Source organism: Melospiza melodia, chromosome 8 (genome assembly GCF_035770615.1).
Source record: "Melospiza melodia melodia isolate bMelMel2 chromosome 8, bMelMel2.pri, whole genome shotgun sequence".
Classification (NCBI taxonomy): domain Eukaryota; kingdom Metazoa; phylum Chordata; class Aves; order Passeriformes; family Passerellidae; genus Melospiza; species Melospiza melodia.
In genome coordinates this window covers 19,636,129-19,657,604 of record NC_086201.1, presented here as the reverse complement: position 1 = coordinate 19,657,604, position 21,476 = coordinate 19,636,129, and the positions used below count along the sequence as shown (strand labels likewise).

The following is a 21,476-nucleotide window of genomic DNA, read 5'->3' as shown; positions in this document are numbered from 1 at the left end:
GTTTTGCAGTGTCTCTACTCTTCTGATGGGAAGGATTTCCCTTTTTCCCCCTGCAGACGATAACTTCCTCGAAGTCCTAAAGGTCTGTCAGTTATGGCAAGGACAAAAGTCTGCAGAGATTCTGTTTCAGGAGTAGAAGATCTTGTTGTGATGCAGCTTTTCTAAAAAGATAAAGTCTCAAAAACCCCCAGGGGTGCTTTGCCCAAGCAATCCAACAGTACCACCCTTTATAGGTGATGCTGCAAAAATTACTGAATATCACGACAGTGAGCAAAATGGTCTGACTCCTCAACGGTGAAGGTACCAAGGCTGTTTTTAATTTTTCCAACAAAAATCCTCTATTTTTACAAGAGGACTCTATTTTCTACTTCATGTAATTCCTTTTCTCTCTGATGCTTTACCAGCAACAGTGATAAACCAAACCCAGAGATAATCAGGAATATATTCTATCCAAATGGGAACATGCATATTCATCTATAGTAGTGGCAGCACAAGAAGATCTGTCTATAGAAAAAAGTGACAGATATGGAAGCAAATGGGAGAACTGTTAGGTTAAATCAGAATACATTCATTCAATCTTGAAGTTAAAGGTCCCTAGAAAGTGCATATTTCAGAACACACTGAACATGACTAAATTTCCACTGGAAGATGGAAAACCAAGCTGTATATGCTACAAAATTAGTTCCAGAATGTTTAAGTTCCAATGTCTCATATGAGTAGTTGCATACTTTATTAACAATAAATTACTATTACAAATGTATATTTAATGTCCTGCTGTTAATTTCGGGCCCTTTAAACTGCAAAGACTGCTACTGTGAAATAGAAGCATTTGTTGAGAAGGGATAAGTGTACTTGATAAATTACAAGGATTAACATGATCTTAAATTAGTAAAAGAATTTAGCTTTTTAGTATTTATTTTCTGGATGCTGCTCAGTTTTTGACAGGGGAAGATATGACAGTTATATAAATATACTTCAAACAGAGGATCATCTCAGGGTGGGAAAGGCATCTTTTTGTTCTTTTTGGTATTTAAAGAAGTACATTTTCCGTCCTTGTCAGCCCCACGATTTCAGTCTCGCACTCCCTCACGCCTCTGGTTTAGCACCACCCAGCGGCTGCAACACGTACGGGAGCCCGCGCTTGGCAAAACCCAGCCACACTGCACGTTCCAGAGATGGCTGCCAGCAGATGCGAGAGCGTGCTGGCACTCATCTTCAGACAAAACACCACACATACTGCCAGAAAGGCCATTTCAAGTCAGGGTTACCTGGAAAGATGGAATATGGCTTCCCATGTAAATTATTAACTTTTGCATTAGTCAGTAATTGACCAAAAGCTGTACCAAGGTTATGAATCTTAATCTGTATTTTTTCTGGTTTTCTTTAGGAATGAAGCACATGTTAAGTGGAGGGAAGAGGGCTAAGAGACACGGACAGAGTACAATGGGATACATGCACACTCACTATTCTTTTGTTTACAAAAGCATCTTTCTACAAAGTTAAAAGAATAGCATTATCTTTCTTCACAGAGCAGGTGATGTAGCATTGCCAGCAATGCCTTCTGTTCTCAGCCAAACCTTTCATTTATCTTGCAAGCTGCCAAAACTAAACCTGGCAACAATCTGATTTTAGAACACAGAGGCCCTAACACAGGATGTGAATGTCAATTATATCAGACAGCTGGAAAAAAGTAGCAAAATCACAAAGGCTTTTAAAAAATAAAAATTATATAAGAGCTTGAAGCTATTCCTATAACACCATGCATAGAAGCACATGCACAATAATTTTTTTTTATTAGGATGTCCTGTACCAACTTGAGAAATACAGAAAACACTTAACTTGCTGTGTGCTCTTCATAGAAAGGTAAATGGAGGGAGAAAGCATTCCATTAATGTAAATATGAAACAAGGAAGGAATGTAAGAATAGGTAAAATACACCAGCATGGTAACTTTACATTAACTGCAATGAGAAGTATCTCTTACTGAACCTTCAATGCATCTCAGGCAAAATACTCAAGTTGAGTGCTGCTGCTACTGAAAATAACTCTATAATGCCAGAAAAAGATGAATTTGCATGAAGGCATCAGCATTCTGATTTAAAAATAGCAATAAAATAAAAATTATACTTGCAATAATTAGGACTGATAACTGAGACAAAGCACCTAATTGGTTTCATTCTGACAATAGCTCCAAGGTGTAAAACAGCTTGTAAAGAGGGGTGAGGAGGCACATTTGACCATGTGTGAGCTTTCCTTCTTGCTCTGCTTGATCAGAATCTCTTCTATCAATTTAACACAGACTCAAATGTAGAGTAGTAATAGATAAAAAGATCTTCTGTTCCCCACTTGGGCACAAACCAATCCTCCATCATAAACTCTATTCCTTTCCATCTAAACTCATTACAGCTGAAGGAGAAGCAGATTCCTCACTGGATCCTCACCTCTCAAGGACCTCTGAAAGTGTAATTTGAGGTGAGGTAGTTGAAAGCCTTCCAATTACAGGAAGAATTACCCTGTAACAGGAACCTATCCTCTGTAGTATATAAACAGATATTATAATATAACAATTTTAAATGTGCAAAAAAAGCTCAATATATTTTTTTCTCCAGATGTTTTTTTCTAAACATAAAGAAATGTCAAGAGAGGTTATATGCATCACCAGATGCTACAACTGGGTTACTGACAGTCAAGAAATTCAAGGCAGAGAGCTGTGCACAGGCACAGGATTGCATCTACAACCAATGTACAATAAGCCTACCCAGCACTATCTAATGCATCTACCAAGTATTTCTATCTAAACATTCAACCTCATCTCCATATGTTAGCTCACAGTAATTTTGCATCCACTGTATTTAGATTTAGTATTACATACTTTTCTCACCCATCATGAAAAAGATGCTTTTAAAGTATTGAGAGAAGTATTCATTTGCTGGCTTGTTTGCACGGATGCTGCAGAACTATCATTTGCATATGGTACTGGCATTCTGGCATCTATCCATTGAGTAATCAAACTTCATCTTGCTGTTTTATTTGGCTACAGATCTGGCACTTTCATGTAAGTCAAAGTCAACAAGCTTTAAATCAACAGAATTACTTCTAGCCTATTAGTATATGGCTTTCATAATTTGTAAGAAACGATGTATTACATCCGTGCTTCTAAATAGATGGGCATTACCTCCAAAACACCTTGATCTATATCACATGATTTATGAACTGTAAGACATGAGAATCTACCAACTGAGTACTGATCTTAGTAAAGGACTAAGAACTAGAAACTCCCATATTTTTATCCTGCTCTGAGAATAAGCTCTTGCCCTACGCATCTAATAACCTCCCTTTCTCTGGAGTCAGGGAAGAATCTTGCTGCACGAGATTCATGAAAGGAAATGAAATCTTGAAATCAGAGAACAAACAATCTGGAAAGAAGACATGATAAAATAATTGAAAAAAATTTGTCCAGAATCAAGTAAAAGTTTGAGAGGAACAGGTAGCTGAAGAAGTTACAATGTCAGCAAAGCTGTGCAGAACATACCTGTTTTTGTCAATGGGCTAGAGAACAGCTGCTGGAGAAGTTTGTTCTCTGAAGTTCGCAACACCACCACTATGTCAGCAGGAAGAGTGTCTCTGTTCTTCTCAAGGAATGCAGAGGCATCATATAATACCTGGTGGGGGAAAACAGAATTAGAAATTTTGATGAAAAGCGTTGCCTAAAACTTACTATGTTCTTTAAAACGTGAACGGTCAGGATGACCAAATGGACCAGCTAGATTGGTCTGACAAGCAAATGAATTACCTGCAAAGGTCTTAAAAGTGAACTAGAGCAGTGTGTTCAGAATGCAAATTGGCTATACAGAGTATCTATATTCATAGAATGCCATTGCACATCAAATTGGGTTAAATGGCTTAAATCCTGTTGTGCTATGCTTGGCCATGTCAAACAATTCTATGCATGATGCAATACAACAGAGATCCTTCATTAAAGCTTCATTGATCATTTACTTGTGATGTGAGAAATGATTCTCAGGTGGTCACTTTACATTGCTTGTCTGCATCAAACCTGGGACCTATAAGTAGACCTGCTGGAGGAATAGTAATAAGTTGGACACAATGTAGGTATGTTAAATCAGCTTCTCATAGCACAAAAAACCATATTAGGACAACCAAACATTCCTCTATTTCAATTATTTTAACCATTTTGATTAGAAATTAATGCCTGGATATTTGTATTAATATAAGAATCAGTTAACTTTTCATTTTGTTTAATTGCAATGATTTCTTTAGAGCTGTTTTAGTGTCACTTGCAATATTCCTCTCTAGCCCAATTTCTCTGAAGTCCATTAATTTACACAGAAATTGAATGTTCTCCAGCAATAGAAAACTGGCCAGTATTGTTTTTATTATTTTATTGTATTGTATTGTTTTTATTATTTTATTGTATTTTATTATTTGGCCATGTGGGTACAAAGAATTAACTAAAACAGTGTGAATTTAAATAGTTATTCTTAACAAGACAAGAAGTCTGACCAAAGTTACTGGAATACATCTTAAAATTTTAGAATCTTATAATGATCCAGAGATGAGACTTAATTGATAACTATATAAAACAGGGATATTTTTATTTTGTCTATGAACAAATAATTGGGCCTGAAACTGCAAGCAAAGCTCATGTTATGGTGAAAACTGGGATGTTACTCTCCATATAAAATAATAGGTGAATGTGAACCTCTGAGAACAAAAGATACAAAGTACACCTCTACTAGCAAGTCCCAGTCTTTCCAATGCCCTCTACAAGACTTTAGGTTCTGTTACAGATACTGGTTTACACTGCTTTTCATGCATGTACTTTGCATGACACACTCACACAGAACTACTGTGGCATTCACATGCTGTTAGCAAGCACATAACCTGCCCTGGCTCCATGGAGTCCCTCCTTTGAAATGACTTCAGCACTGGCACTTCTGAGGCCAGGTTTCCTGCAGAAAAAGGATGCCTACTGTCTACAGAATCTGTGTAAGAGCCCTAAGGATAGGTTCCAAAATCAACTGCTACATATAAAAGTTTCATGGTAGAGTGTGTGTTTGCATAAACTTTATCATTTTTTCTATTAAAATGAGAGAAAAGAACCATAAAGCAGAAATTTCAGATAAAAACAAGTGATGATCATACCACTATTATCTCAACTAAATAAAAATCACATGACCTTACCTTTCCAGCATAGTGCTGAATTCCAAATGACAGTTCCACTCCTTTTGGTCTCCAGAAGTATTTGCATCGTAAGTTGTCTTCAAACTTATCTAGACATTGAGAAAAGATGTTGATTTAAGTGACAGAGTGATTAACTACAATCTTCATCCTAATTAGCTTGCTAAATTGCTGCTCAAGAAGTCAGAACTGCTATAAACACATATTATCAGATTGCTCAGAAATACCAAGCTGTCATATCTGAATAGAACAGTTCATTTTCAACTAGCCCAGTAAGACTGTCTTTAAAAATAATTGTTTGTGGATGCCTTTATACATGGAAAAATATTAAGCAGGAAGACCCAATGAGAAGATGTGATGATTTCTCTTAGTTTGCAATGAATTTACTTATGTATATACAGGGTTTGGGGTGAGTTTCTCTCTTATATATACATACACTCAAAACTGTGCATATATCACAGTCACTAAAATGCCTACTATTTGTATTTTCTCTTTCTTCCTTTCTGCATCCATTTAGCTTTGTACATCAGGTTTCAAGGACATGTTCATGTGCTCCGTCTGGAATTGTCCCTCATGTACCTTTGGACTTCCACAGGAAAAAAAAGAAGCTTCTCTATAAAACCCCTTCTAAGGAGACTTTCTTTTTCCTGTGATTACCCCTAAAGAGCTGATGGAAGAAGGAACACAAGTTTCTAAGAAAAATGTCTTTTATGCCCTGTGATATTTTGTAGGCTCTTTAGTGTTTTGTAATTAAATTAGTGCTGTCTGTCCAACACTGAGGGCCCAGGCAGTAATTCCTGCCTGCTGAGCCAAGGAAACATTCCTGGAAAGAAGCAGGATCCAAAGGAACCCAATTTAGTAAGAATTAGTATTTATACTGTGAAGCTTGCTTTTATACTAATTTACCTGAACAAGCAACTTGAGATCTGAGGCCAGAATCAATTGATAAAGTTCTCTGTCATGCTGTGTACGTCAGAAAATATTATTAAAATATTTTTTCTAATGTTAGAATCCATTAACATTTTTGTTAGGTTTTTCTTTCAATAACCACTTAATTGAGCTTGCATTTAAGGCAAAAATAACTAAGTTTGGAATTTTTAGAGGCTGGGACGGAGTTGTGGAATTAATGATTGTCCGGCACACCTGGACAGGGCAAAATATCCCACTTTGCTGCCTGCTTGAGGGATCATGCTGTGCTATATACAGATCAGCAGTAAGGCCCAGCGGTGCTGCACAAGGGAAAGCACCTCTGGAAGTATTAACTAATTTACACAAGCCAAAAGGGAGGCAGACAACTTTCGCACACAAAGGAGGAGTGCTGGAGGTCCACCCTGGAGTGTGCCCGCCTCTGGGGCTCCAGCCGCTGCTCCTGCAGCCCAATTCCCCATCCGGCCCGCCGCCATTACCCCGTGAGGGAGACACGGCCGAGCTCGCGCCACAGCGCCCCCTGCCGGCGCAGGGCAATCACCGCAGCCGGGCCGGAGCCAGGAGCGCCCCTGGCGGCCGCGAGCGGAACTGCAGCGAAGGGAAGCGCCCGCAGCACAAGGGAGGCGGCCCCGGGGCTCCGGTTCCGTTCGGTTCGGTTCGCTGCTGCTGCTGCCAAAGGGGCTGGCTGTTTGTCTTGTTATACATATCTACTTGTGTATACATATTACTAAAGAACTGCTATTCTTTTTCCCATAGCTTTGCATGAAAGCTCATTAATTTCAAAGTTATTACTACAACTCAGAGAGAAAGAGGTCATATTTTCCATTCCAAAGGAGGTTCCTGCCTACCTTGGCAGACACCGGTGTTTCAAACCAAGACAAGAAGCAGAATAAAACCATAGTACTCATTCTGTCTGTGACCTGAATTCCAGTTTCAGCTCAGCCTAGCAGTAGTAAAAAATCTTGTACATGTGTTGTGCAATTTAACTGGAAACTGTTGTTTTTCTCTAACTGTTTGGGTCTCTGCAGCACATTCCATTGAAGGAAATGGAACTCTGTGTCATATCGCAGGGAAAAATGCAGCTCTAGTAAATAAACACAACACAACAGCTTTAAACATGTGCTGTGTATTTAAAGTTAGCACCAAAATTTGTCAAAATATACGTAAAATATGTATGAAGACAAGGAAATACTCAGTCAAATGCCACACCAGAAATAACACTTCCTATGTATTATGAGATAATCCGGAGTGAAGCAGTATTTTCTAATTGGATAAACATGGGCCTAGGAGCCTGGGAAGTCTAAATTTTATTTTCAACACTAATGCTACTGTGGTGGTTTGACCAGGAAGAAGCGGGAATTCTGGGATGCTGTGGTCAAACCAATGGGTGCTTGGATTTTGATATTGGCACCTGGTGTAGCCAGTGGGTTTTTGGACACACCTCTGAGAACACACAGGGGTTAAAAGCAGAGCTCCGGCCCGGGGAGGCTCTCTTGGGACTTCGAGGGATGGAGGTCGGATCTCCCTTCCCCCCCCAGCCGCTGCTGCTGGGCGGGGGAGGGGCAGCCATGTGGTAGGCCTGGGCCTGGACACAGATGGGAGGTGAGGAGGCCCTGGAGGATGGAAGGGTGGAGGAGGAGCCCCAAGAGACATCAGGCAGTCATTCCCCCCCCCCCCCCCCCCCTTGGAGACAGACAGAGAGAGAGAGAGAGAGTGCAGCCTGTGTTTGTGTGCCGTTACCTTGAAATTCAGTAAACATGTGCTGGCAGCAGGCAGCCCAGCTGAGGAGATGGGGGGGTGCAGCCAGGAGTCCAGCCACTTGGAGGAGTTTTTAACCCTTTTTGGACAATGAAAACCTTACAGAACATTAACCCTTCCTAGACGAGAGATAAGAGTGGAGGAGGACGAAGGAAATGAGCAAGTGATGGAGGTCTGGACCAAAGAGAGAGTATGAGATGTTAGAAGAATGGAGAAGATGGAGTGGCATTTTATGCTGGACTCTTTTGTGTAGCCATGGACAGAGCCATGTTTCCGTGTGATACAGAGACTGAGTCCAGGGGGAGAAATGTCCCAGAGCCAAAGAAGATTCAGTGTGGGTACCCCTCAGCCCCAGGGGGTATATAAAATATGGGGGGGACAGATGTCCCAAAGGTGAGATACTGTGCTTTTCTGGAACTGGACAAAGCATCCTTAAAAAGACAACCCTGGAAGCAGCCCTGATTCTTGTTCGGTGGTGAGAGCACCGGAACAAGGACGGAAAAGGCCACCACGACACATGGAAGGACTCCCTCTCCTCTTGAGGAACTGAAAGTTAAGCATTCTAAAGGGGTGGTGCTGGACCCAGAATTGGTGATTTTGGAAGACGTATTGTCTTGGGAATTTAGGGGGGAGGAGGAGGAGAGTGTTTTTGTGAGGTTTTTATTTTCCTTGTGGTTTTTTTTTTTTTTCTTTTGTGTGTAGTTTAGTAATTGTTTGTGTAGTTTAGTTAATAAACTTTTCTTTATGTTTAAGCTGGAGCCTGCTTTGCTTATTCCTGGTCACATCTCACAGCAGACACCAGGGAGAAGGTATACTCATGGGGGCTCTGGCTTTGCCAGGCCCAAACCATGACAGCTACATACATGGATAAGACACAGGATATTTCCTTGTAACACTGAAAAAACAATAAGCCCTTGCCACCTGATACTTAAGACAACTTTTCCAATTTAAAAAGGATAGAAAACATGTAAGCAGAGAAAAATGATGAAGCACAGTGAAAAATATACTTAGAACATCAAATGAAATGACACAGCCTCAGGACAGCTAGGGTAGGAAAACTTGAATAAAGATGACATTGCATTTATATATGCATTTGTCATTTCCCAGACCTTTCCCAGAGTTTTACTTGCACATACCAACTAAAGTTAGGTCTGTTGCCTGAGGAAATCGACTTTCTTCATCTAGTAGAGACAGGAGACCCATGGGTTTCTGAAGGAACATATCTAGAAGTGGACGGTTGTCCTCATACTCCACTGTAGTGGCATCAATTCCCTCACTCTGATATTCCATCTACAAAAGTCACCAGCACAGTTTTAACACTCAAACAGTAAAAGCAACATCATCATTAGGGCATTTATGATGCACAGCAATGCTCTATAGGCCTCACCGACATTATATACACAGCTTCAACAGAACGATGTCAATATCTCACATTTAAATCACATACTCATTTTATAAAGTAGTCCTTAATAGGATTATGGTGTAGGATACTGAATTCAGTTAGACCTCAACAGAGTTGAATTTACCTGCTCTAGTGCAAAAATATGTTGATTGAAGTAAAACTGGATCTGTTCATTAGCGATATTTATGCACAGCTGTTCAAATGAATTTCTTGCAAAGTTCTCAAATCCAAATATGTCTAGTATCCCAACATTCATCCCACTTTCAGCATTGCTGCATGTGAAGATACAAACAAAATTCATTATGGGCAAGATTAAAATAAAATAAAATTTGCTAACTAACATTGTATAATTGATTTACTCTGCTGCAAAAATCAAGGAGGAAAAGCGTGTCTGAACCTAAGACAACTTGTACATTTGTACAGCATTCCTAAGACTTCTGTTTTCCACTTGCTTCTTGCAAATTTCCATGAAGAAGGCAGAAAAATCATAGGTACCGAGTAACAGACACTTAGCAGCCATATTGAAACAAGGGGTTTCAGTAGGCAGATCCCAAATAAAATCTACTGTCTGCTCCTCCAGGCAGAGAAAAGGTGTCAAGGTTTAATGGTACGTTTTTGCTACACTCATTCAGAAGGTAATTACCAAATCTGCTGCTGCTACAAGCTGAACTGTCCATGTGCTAACTCAAGTACATTCAGTCACTACCACAACTGCATGAAACGGATGAGAATATGTCTATATGACATAGTGAAGAAGCAAGTAGAGATCTCAGATCAGAGGAATTTTCACATTTGCTGAGAGGTTCCTTGTTTCTAAAATCTCAACAGCTTCTTCAAAAGATCAAACCAGCCAGATCAGCGCCTGACAATGAAATCATAACGATGTGCAATATAATGTTTCTGTAATTGTAAAAAAATTTTAAAATAATCACATCTCAATTAGCAGCACAATAATAAACAGAAATCTGCATTTATTACTTGCTTACAAAAGCAGGGGGACTGTAAGGACTGTGTAAGGACTGAACTTTTTTAGTGTACTTCAACTATTTATCAGCCTTTTGTATGATTTTCATGTTCGCTACATAGGAAGCATCTTTTAAAAAAGTGGACAGCACTTCAACCACTCAATTTCCATTGACTTCAGCAGCTGAACGCTATTCAGCTCTTTGAAAATGATGGGCTTAATGTCCTGGAAACAGGATTCAGTATCACAGCATGAAAGCCATTTTGAAGCCTTAGCCAAAATAAACACAGCACTTTTTCTGCAAAATCAAAAATATACAAATGGATGAAGCCAGCCGACTCGTGCCCAGTAAGCACACGTTTCAGTGATGTGTAACTTGCCATATATTTTTATCTGGCTGAAGCAGCGTGTTAATGCGGTTTACGATCCAGCTGAAGAGCCGCCCATAAAGTGCTTTGGACATAGCATCCCGCACGTCCGCAGCCTTGTCCACCGTGTTCGTCCGGATTATGGTCTCGCCCCGCGTCACAACGCAGTGGGACGTTAGGGCTTCCTGAAGTTCTTCTGACCCAATGCTTAGCAGTGCAGCAGCTGAAAGACAGTGGAAAAAGACACACAATTGTGGTTATGCAGTGGAAATCCCCAGCATTGACCAACTGCTACCACGAGCCAGAGATTATCACAAATGGAGTCAAATTGCATATACAAAACTGACAACGTTGAAAGGTATATACCATTATCTAAGGCTTCTGGGTTAGGAACCTCACTTTTATCTGTTTGGTGTTGTGAAGAAATAGCAGCAAACTCAATATTTCCAGTATTTAAGATTCCAGTCAGTATTCTGTACACTGAATACACTTCCTGTAAAAGATGACAAGAAGACCTTTAAAGGAATTCAGTATGACACACACATCATATTTAGGCTACGAAGGGAAAACATAATGGATATTGGAATGGATATTAAAGCTTTTAGCCTTTTCTGAGACCAAGTTCTACAAGTTCAAGTAAGCTTCTATTTACACAAGAAATAGCACAACAGAACTGCCTGAGTACTAACTGGGACCTCAGGCTGGTCTTGCCTTCTGAGTGGGAAGTTATGCTTCCACAGTTCACTTCTGTCATTACAGAGATTTTGTGGCTCACAAAATTTTGAACATCCACAAAACCAAAGGGCAGCACTGGAGGTGGTTTTTCTAAATAAGGTCAACGATGGTTTAGCAACTGAATCTCTTACCTCATCAGTAAATCCTATAATTCTAAAACAATGCTGAATTGCTTCAAATTGTCTTCCATAGGAATCTTTAGTAACAATATCATGCATTACTCTTCCAGTTTCATTATCAATATATCTAAACAGAGTGGGAGAAAGAAGGCATCACACTACCACATATGCCAATACAAGCTCCAGTGACTTAAATGCAAATACCTCAGTAACTGGAAACAACATTTATCTCAATAACTTTCAATTACATAGTGTGATGCTAATTCATAAGAAGCTTTTGTTTCTGTTGCATTAACATCTGCATTATTCTTTGTTAATGTCTAATTATGTTACCAACATTTCACACACATTCCCTCACCCAGTACTGATCAGATGCACTCAAAGTACAAACAACAATTAAAAACCTCCAAAGCATATTCTGAGTTCTTCCTGAACCTGAATGTAAGGTAAGAAATCATAAGGAGGGTTGTCTGCATTTGAAAGTATGACAAAATATCTACATAATGAGCTTGGTTCTTCCTCCTTCTGTTTTAATAGTTCAACTTCTCAAACAAATGCAAATAATGTAATGCCTTAGTGTCCATCTTCCTCCCACCTTGAGAGGATTAAAAAAGATCCTTAAGGAATGGAGAAGGATTAAGAGAGATTTGAAAGCATCATACTGAAAGCAAGTGCTGATCAATAGCTAATTACAATGAGCAGTTAAAACAAGTGAGCAATAATTACCTAGGGGGCTTTTTATCAGGAAGTCTATATTCAGAAAGTTTCTTCTGATGATAAAGGCCAGCATAAATATAATAAAATATATGGAAATTTTTTTCTCCCCTGAAAAAAAAGAAGTATCCTTTTAAAGCACCTGTGTTTATTCTTCTGGCATCTTGTACAACAAATGTAAAAGTAGTTCTTATAATGAGCTCACTGAAGCCTCCCACTTGTTTTAATAGCATAGGATTAGCAGCTGTGAAACAGAAAACCCAGTGAACACAACATTACCCCAAAGAATTAAGTGGCTCTGCCTTCAACTCTAAAAGAACAGGACTATTCTTGCTGTCATAGCACTGGTACAAAGGATTTTTATTTTAGCAGAAGACAGAAAAGTATCTAAACCACAGAATTTTTGATAATTTAATCAATTCAAACACTACAGAAATGCTATAGCACAGGCAATTAGTATACCTACACAGCCTGTTTTATGACCCTTGACTTTTCAAGTAGATATTCAGAAATCTTTGCCCCCATTACAGCTCCTGTAGGTGTAAACATCATTTCCAGATATTTTCCAAAGCGACTTGAGTTGTCATTGATGGCAGTGCAGGCATTCCCAAATGCTTCAACCAGAGGATTCACCTGGAGAATTTTCTCACGCAAAGCACGGTTATTGGCCTTGACAGAAGGGATGCAAATCAGAAGCATAATTAAGAGAATATAATGCTTACTCCCGATCCAATTCTTGCTCCAGAAGCAAAGAATCCTTTTCTCATGCTTGTATGGAATTAGGCACTGTGCTAACCTTTCTATTTATACAACAGGAGGTCTAACAAACTGATAAAATCTCCCACAGGTAGCAAAATATAGATTCTTCTTTCTCTGCAATTGTTCCACCTTTGACTTGTTTTATAATTAGTAAGAGTACCAAAAGCACATTGGACTAAAGATGCCTACTAAGGGTTAAGCTGACATGGGTAATTTTCCCATTATTTGGTGTTAATAGTATTACTCATAACATTTAAATGCGTAAGAGCTTCTAAGATTAGAGCCACAATAATATTTTTCATTCTTTATTGTATAAATAATGTTATATGTGATAAACACTGTACATAGCTACAGGTACTGAACACTCAAAATTTGGAACCTTCGCTTTAAAAAGGAATTGACTGGCTTGGTATGAGTCACACTCACATCTTAATTCAATACTCTCACATGCATGATTACTATGTCCCTAAACCAAGTGTGACAATTCACATGAACAGCTTTAAGTATTAAAGATTAAATAAAGTGAACATTGGGGTAGAGTTGGGAGGATTTCTTCATAATTTTACATAATTGGCTAGGAAATACCTTTCCCAAGAAGGTCAAATGTTGGACGATCAGATGGGCACTTTCTGTCTTTCCAGCACCACTTTCCCCACTGATGATAATGCACTGAACACACAAAACAAAATATTTAAGTGCATAGTTCACCATATGGTTGTTTTCTGCTATTACTACACTCTTACCTGTTATTTCCTGTTTATTACCAAAGCTATGGAATACTTTAAGGGTCTACTCCTTTCTGAAAGGAGACATCAGCAAAGGCTCAGTGTAGTAATTTATTCCCTGGATTATTAAAATGCATCTTGCAATGCCTGATCCCAAGGTGCACGTGTGAAGCAATGACTGAATTCTGAAGGGCTAGAACACAAACAAGTGACCATGTCTGAGCTCACTGCATTGACTGCATGTGAACTAACATGAGTCACAGGGTACAGCTGTTTTTGACACATTGACCAAAAGCTTGTTCTGAAAAATAATCTTAAATAACAGGTTATGTGTAGAGAGGCTATTCAGTAGGTGATGCTGATATTCAAGCCAGAACAGCAAACTAGAGCCTAAACATTTCAGAAAAACGTGCAACTGTTCACTGGGTGATTCTGGGAGGACATATCCACTTTCTTCTTGTGCCAGCAGTTCTTAGCACATGGTATTTTATAGGCTCTTTGAAGGCATCCAGACTCAAGAGGCTACCTAGAATGTTCTAAATCACTTTCCCTCTCCCTGCTGTTATGCTTCATGGGCAAAATGGAAGTTGAAAACCAGTTCCCACCTCAACACTGAAGAATGCAGATCATGGAAAGTTTGAATTCTAACAGCATTTATTATTTACCCTTTTCCCCCCATGTATTCTACAGACCACCAGTACAAATATTATTCTACTTAAGGCACATTATCAACAGTCATATAATTAAAATGTTAACACTGAGCAGTTGCATAGATTCACAGGTTTTTATGCAAACATCCAAAAACCATTTGCATGATACTGTGTATACACAAGATTCTTGTGTATACAGAGTATACACAAGATACAAGGTCCTAAAATACTTGATGCAATGCCCCTTCATTTAGAACTGAGCTTTGTAAAAAGCTTTGAAAGCTGCAGCAGTTATCTGGTGGTACCTTGTGTTGCCTGACAGCATATTTTTGCTCTAGGAAATAGATACCATATCAATTACACTATCTAATCAGATAAAAAATTCTTACAGAAGTTACTCTAACGTGAGTACTTGTTTTCTTTAATACCTTTCTGATTTCAGGGTTTTTACTACTTTATACTGGTTTTGTGACTTTAAGAGAACATCTTCTATTAATTATTGTGTGATGTTCAGGGTAAAATCAGGAGAATTTTATAAACAAAAATAATTACCAGCCTTCAATATTCATGTACACACAAATTAGAAAGAGTATGAAGTTATAATCTTAAGAATGTAGTAAAATCTTCTACAACATTTTATTCTCATTAAAATCATTGCTATATAGTTGGATTTGAGTCCTTATTACATTTATAACAGAACCATACTTAATTTATTTTACTAAACAATTTCCTATTTTCTGTGCCTTAGTGTCTTTTTGCAGCAGAAAAGTGGTTCAAACTCTGCTAATCTGCTATGGCATTAAGAACCCTCTATTTAACAAAAGTATAAATTATTGAAATATCTAAGTCAAGACAGACCTAGAATCAGAATGTGCAGCAATACTTTGCTGCTGGAGTCAATAGCCAGGACTTCATGGCTGTCCAGGAAACTATATTGGTCAGGTACCTCCATCATCTTATTTGACCTTTCAGTCCCTTTTGTATCACTGTATCCTCTTCAGGATTCCTAAATCTGACCAGATTTCTACTCTGGTTTTGCTAATTTAGGAATAAAAGGGTTAAAGAAAAAATTTCCTAAAATACAACTTAACAGAACATTATTCACAGCCCTGTAGCACAGTGGCAGTATGCTTAATACAAAACCTAAACCAAAATGAACAGATCCTTACCTGATCCTTGCTGAATGTAACCATGCTTTGGTAGGCAGCATCTGCAGAAGCAAATATATGGGGGGGATTTGATGAACGTTTCACACCATGGTAAAGCTTGGAGAACTAAATTCAAAGGAACACAAACAATAGTCAAAATATGCAACTTAGCTACATATTAAGTGAGAAAAAGACAGTGAGTATCATCTGTTCAACAGAAAGGAGTTGCCTGTTATACCACAGAATTTCCACTGAATCACCTGGAACAGGAGTGGTAATTCTTGGCACCCAATTTCCAGAACACAAATTACAACACTGATGTTTCCCACACAAGACAATGAGGAGAGCTGTATCACAAGGAAGAGAATTTCAAACACAAGCCTTCAGTCAAGGAAATGCCCAGTTCATACAAAACTTACAGTGAATCTGAATTCTGGCCCCCTATCTGAAGCCCTGATTTTGGCATCCATGGAGACTAAGTTATTTCTAGCTCCACCTCTCTTCATATTTGTAGGGAATTAAACTGGCCTTTTTCTTACAGCATTTGATTAATTTGCTTCTTTTAAGGCAGAGCTGATGGCACAGGACATATAATAAGCCTCAGTCAGAGCATTTCTTCAGCAAGCAAAAACCTCAGCATGAGGAGGTTCATATAACTGTCTTCTGTTTCCAAGAAGAAAGCCCTAAATGCTAAGCAAGAGGCACAGCTATGCCTGGGGTAATCTCTGTCCCTCATGTGGAATTTGTGTCTCCAAGAAGTGAATAAAATCAAATTAAACCAAATTTAACAAACAAAACAAAACAATTTTTTAGCCACACTGTTCTGGAAAAAGAAAAGGCTGAGGTTTAGTCTGTCCTCCTAACTTCCAGCATCACTTAAGTATTTTAGCTAGTGGTGTTAATAGAAAATGTAAAGCAACTTCCATCTTCAGCTTGGAATTTCTCTTACCTGGGGAGAATAAATGCTGAGATTCTGGAAGGGGTTCAAGGCTATTAAAATGTCTCCAACATAAGTATAGATCTGTAAGTCAGCATAACGCTTTTGCAGCTGATGGATAATGGTATCCTGAGAAGATTAAAGAAAGTTTGATAGTTATAGAGTATTTTCCCACTTAGGAAGATTTTTATAAATATACTGAAAACATTTTTTAAGAAATGCTTATTGTGTTTCTAATTATATTTTAAATGCCAAACCCACAAAATAAAATGTTTTCAAAATTCTTGCTAATGCCATACAACTAAGTCAAATGGCAACTCCTAATTGGAAACGAGAGTATTTTCTTATATCAGCTGAGAAGTAAATCTTCTGAAGAGAAAATTGTGGTAACACATTATTGCTGCACTTCATAGTACATGACCATTTAATTTTTTTTTTCATTTGGCCATGAAACAAGGATAATAATTTTTCAAGGATTAAATTTTAAGTAGTGGTAAAACTGTTTGAACAGGACAATAGCACAATTTAGTATTATGCCTTTTTCTTGCTGGCATGTAATTTAAAGATTATCAACACAAAAATTTACAGATACTCTTCAAATAGCTGATACAGTGAAATATGAAATGGATAGTTTCATCATTTTTTAGCCAGAAGCAGTAGGTAATATGTTATCCTATATAAATCAATTATTTTAGAAAAAATCACTTAAAACTACATCTTTATGACTAAACTTTTCATTTTAGGAAACTCACAAAAATAATTTAAACTAGTATCATTCATAATTAAGCTTTTCCACATTATAGTATTCACTGCTCCTACTTTTATGCAACTATATAAATTCACAAAGTGAGGGCAGCAGACCAGTCACATGAGAATTCTTTTGCCTTGAAGAGACAAAAGTTTGCAAGAAGGAAACATTCTCATTCTGCTAAGAGATGCCTAGAAAGCAGAAATAGGCAAGAATGTGAGGAAGCTGCTACCCAGACAATACAGTACCTCATTGAGAACTTCTAGATTTACCAGATCGTCATCTAGAGAGAACTTGTCAGCTCTGTCCACATGGTAGGGTCTTCTAGTATGTATTCTTTCATGCCTGGAAGTTGTTAGCAGAGCATCAGTGTTATGAAAGTGTATTAGAGACAGCAAACATTAAGATGCAAAGGGAAGTCCTGGGTGAATGTTTTCGTCATGCACAAACACAGATCTGCTCTCTGAAATGTGGAATTTTGCTTGCAGTATCCTTTTATAAAATAGCAATAGATCGCTTGCTGTCTGGTGTACTACCTATTTTCTCTTTCACAATTTATAACCCCATCTATTTATCAATGTCCAGCAAAGATTTACTATTTACAGACTAACTACTCCTCACTCACACTCAGTAAACTAAAAAATTCTTCCTCTTTTCCCTTCCCTCCCAGCTCTAATTTAATAAACTACCATCAGTTTAATTAAATGCTACCCCCACGTGCCCAGCCATAGTACTGTCATCTAAAGAAGATATAAGAAGCAGTAAGTAGGATAAAATCCTACTGTTACCTTGATGTATGCCAAAGTGCCTCCTCAGATGACCCTAAATGTGGCCCAAAACAACGTTTTTGAACCACAGCTGCCATCAGACTCTAAATTGTATGGATGTGCAGTCAGCTTGTCTCCAGAGATTTAAGCCACACAACAAGCAGCAGAGACAAACTGTCACATAACCCCTTTATAATCAGATTATACTGAAGGAATCTTTGAAAATGAGGTGTATATGTTTTTAAACAACACATCACGTTGAAATGGGAACAAATTAAAGGCTGTAACACGTCTTGCACAGAGGGTGTGAAATATGAATGCTGTAAGCACAACTCTGCTTTTCTTTACAACAAACATAATCAAAGCATAGTAGAAGGACACCCATGGAGATACAGTCTGCATCCTGCTGAGTAACATTTAGCATTGATCCTCAGTGACAGTCCTTGACAGATTGTTTTTGCCTTGCTTGCCATGTAGAAAGTAAGAGCCACATGATCAGGCATCCCAAAAAAAAGCTGAATATTACACCAAGCAGTAACAGAACAGCACTGTAACTTGGCAGGAAACACTTCTTTATCTTTAATGTTCAAGGTTAATATGAAGATGTAGCAGGTTTCCTTAATCATATCTTCATATGCTCTTGGAAACCCTTTTTAAAAAATAAACATTGAGGCATTTTCATTTTCTCCCTTTATGTATGCTTCTATATTTCAAGCTAATCAGCTTTCATTCAGTAAAGAGAATGTTTTCATATCCAAGAGCTATTACATCACCAGAAGAATTATTGTAAGGAAAGCCTCTAATACAGAGGAAGGAGAAGAGTGTTAGTCATGAATACAGCTTCCCTGATAAATGTGAATAACATCAAATGATCACGCTTTTCTGTCTATTTTTATTCATTTTCCTCATTTCCTTTTGGCTACTCAATGAGTTTTAGAAAACCATAATGGTTTATTTGAATTGTAACTAAATAAAACCATGCAAACTGTTTTGTCACCTAGGAAATAAAACAGTGAGTAGACAGCAGGTTTTGCTGACAGTCCCACTACATTCCTACAGATGGTAGTTTGCTTTATGTTGTACATATGAAGCAATGAAAGAAGGACACAAGAAGACAAGAAGCTATGTAAGAAAAATTGTTATAGTGGTATTATTTCCTGTGGGCAGCATGGACTCTGTTTGAATTTGTTGAAAATTCCATTCAATTAAAACTTCCCTTTTCTGGTCTTTGATTAGGCATTGGGTTTTTATTTTTTTTTGAGTCACTATAAGCAAAAACATTACACTTTTCTGACAAGCTAGATCCTCAAAGGAGTAAGAATGCATGATGTAATACCAGGGTTTTTAAATGTTGTTTCCCTTTCAAATCAGAATTCAAGCTCTTATTTTACTGCACAGAAAAATTATGTTGTAAGTAACGTAAATCAGTTAGAGATGGGAGCACCCTTCAGTCTATAAACAAAGGAAATATTTTAGCAGTTGCTTTACTTCATGAAGATGTAACTAACGAAGCAATGGCTGGACATTTTAGCTAACATAACTCATCTGGGAAGCTTTTTCTTCCTGGAGCGAAACATCATAGCCACAATATTGAACTGCAACAAACTGCAAGCAGGGACACATCTACCAGAGGTGCAAGGAGGAGGGGGAAGAGGGCACATTCAAACCTAAGCATGTCTAATTGAAGAATGGCTTTGTAACCTAATCTGTTATCTGATTGTGTATTAAACTCCTGCTGTTTGTTCACCTTAAGTGATAAACGAATCATTTTTTTTTACTGGAAAGGGTTCCTTTTAAAACTATGTAAATAAATAAGGAAACTGGGCTGCATTAAATATATGTAAAACATATATACCTTTGTGTAAATATTTTCCAGCACTGAACTCATTTTCCTAAGTACATGATTAAGAAGAGGATATTAGGAGCATAACATCACATTAGCTTCCAATCTCCTGCTGGCCTCATCAGTTTTCTACTGACCCTATGTCCTCCAGTGCATTGATAGAGTGGGAAGCGAAAAACCAGACACTAACCTTTAATTATTTCCACAATTTTACACCAGAAATACAATCTGCTTTTAATACATACATTAAAAATTCTTGAATAGCAGAAGGAAACACTCTTAATTGGGGAAATAACTATCAGTATATTTTTTGCATAAAAAGTAGAATTATCAGCCATTTTTTCAATTACCTTTCCTTTCTGGCAATATATAAAAAGTACAAACTCTAAGCAAAAGGGAATTCAAAGGTGTTATGTTATCTTCCCTAAGCTTCCAGGAGTTTTCTGAAGCAATCCCTTCAAGATGCAGTCTCTTCCCAAAACAAAACAACTTCCATAAAGGGTGCAAAGGGCCAGTCACTCAAGGTACGTGTTTTATTCGAGCATCACAGAATGGTTTGGGTCAGAAAAGACCTGAAGAGCAGCATTAGATTGATTCCAGAAATCTAGAGCTGAGCACTGTCTGTGGAAAAAGGCTCTATGCTCTGAAGCACCTTCCTGTTACCATTTTATCATGCAGGAGTAGCTGCAAGGGACAGGTTTTGTAGGAGGAGCAAAAGCAAGAAGCATTTCTCCCTTGAGAGAACTATTTCATGAAAAGGCAGGAAGCACTCATTTGTTCTACTGGTGGTAAAGATACAGTTTGAAAGAAAGTAACCAGTTACAGTAGTAGAAGCGCGCTGTAAATAGCTGTACACTCCTCTACCCTGCTATCAAGGGATGGGGTAAGGAAAGCTAGCTGGATCACACTGACTTCTAGATCATAAAGTCATTTTGCTGGCAGGTCCAACCTGAGCAATAAAGCAACACAGACCAAGAATTTTTGCCTTCTTTGGGAAGTTTCTTCTCTAATCTCTCTCCTCCACCCCTAACATCTTCAGAGCCTTGCAAGTGGCCTTTGCTTTGGCCTCTTGGTGCAGTTAAGCATTTATGTTTACTCTTTGTTTCTAGGATTCACAAAGGTACAATGGTTTCTGTAATTGGTCTTCTTTAGATTATTGCCAATTTTAAAATTAATTCCTGAGATTTACAAGAAAAATACTCAATACAATGAAAAAAAAAAAAAAAAAGGGAGAGTGTGATACTGTCACACAGAGATACACAGACTACTTTCCATGCATTGCTGTTTCTTTCTCTGTCCCTTTGTTGTCTCCGGCATGCGAGTTTTTCCTTCAGCTTTGGCCTCACAGACTTTTCACCTCTCTTAGACACTTCACCCAATTCAGAATAGATCTCTACTCTGTCTCATTGCAAAGACTTAATTTTGCTCCTTTACGTTAAGTTTCAGCCTGAAGTAATTTGCTGAAGCAAGGTCATAATAGAGACACCAACACAGTCTTAATTACAATATAAATGCTACAGCTATGTTTTAAAACTCCAGTAAAAAACACATGCACTATACTCAGAACAGGATCACTTCTGGGGGGCCAAAGGAGCTTTGAGATTTTTAAAAAATATATTAAAAGGGAGAAAAAGGAGTTTTAAACTCATTTGCCTAATATTCATATAGAAGAAGGCTGGAAGAATTGTCTTAAATTACATTGTGTATAGCA

The 21,476-nt window shown here is 38.1% G+C and overlaps 1 protein-coding gene across 5 annotated transcripts in view; it reads right to left on the bottom strand.

The window, feature by feature from the left end:
• Positions 1-21,476, bottom strand: part of MYO3B (myosin IIIB) — a 191,731-nt gene that overhangs the window by 84,632 nt on the left and 85,623 nt on the right. For 4 of the 5 annotated variants that reach the window (XM_063162107.1, XM_063162108.1, XM_063162109.1 and 1 more), the window contains 13 exons: positions 17,404-17,500; positions 16,420-16,536; positions 15,492-15,596; positions 13,533-13,616; positions 12,655-12,857; positions 12,201-12,299; positions 11,487-11,601; positions 10,987-11,113; positions 10,633-10,843; positions 9,413-9,560; positions 9,023-9,176; positions 5,205-5,293; positions 3,532-3,661 (listed from right to left, as the gene is read on the bottom strand). In XM_063162107.1, the coding sequence (XP_063018177.1) occupies positions 3,532-3,661; positions 5,205-5,293; positions 9,023-9,176; positions 9,413-9,560; positions 10,633-10,843; positions 10,987-11,113; positions 11,487-11,601; positions 12,201-12,299; positions 12,655-12,857; positions 13,533-13,616; positions 15,492-15,596; positions 16,420-16,536; positions 17,404-17,500 (1,679 nt within the window). Of the gene's footprint in view, positions 1-3,531; positions 3,662-5,204; positions 5,294-9,022; positions 9,177-9,412; positions 9,561-10,632; positions 10,844-10,986; positions 11,114-11,486; positions 11,602-12,200; positions 12,300-12,654; positions 12,858-13,532; positions 13,617-13,650; positions 13,866-15,491; positions 15,597-16,419; positions 16,537-17,403; positions 17,501-21,476 lie in introns of those variants that run through there. The other variant, XM_063162111.1, reaches the window with a different exon arrangement.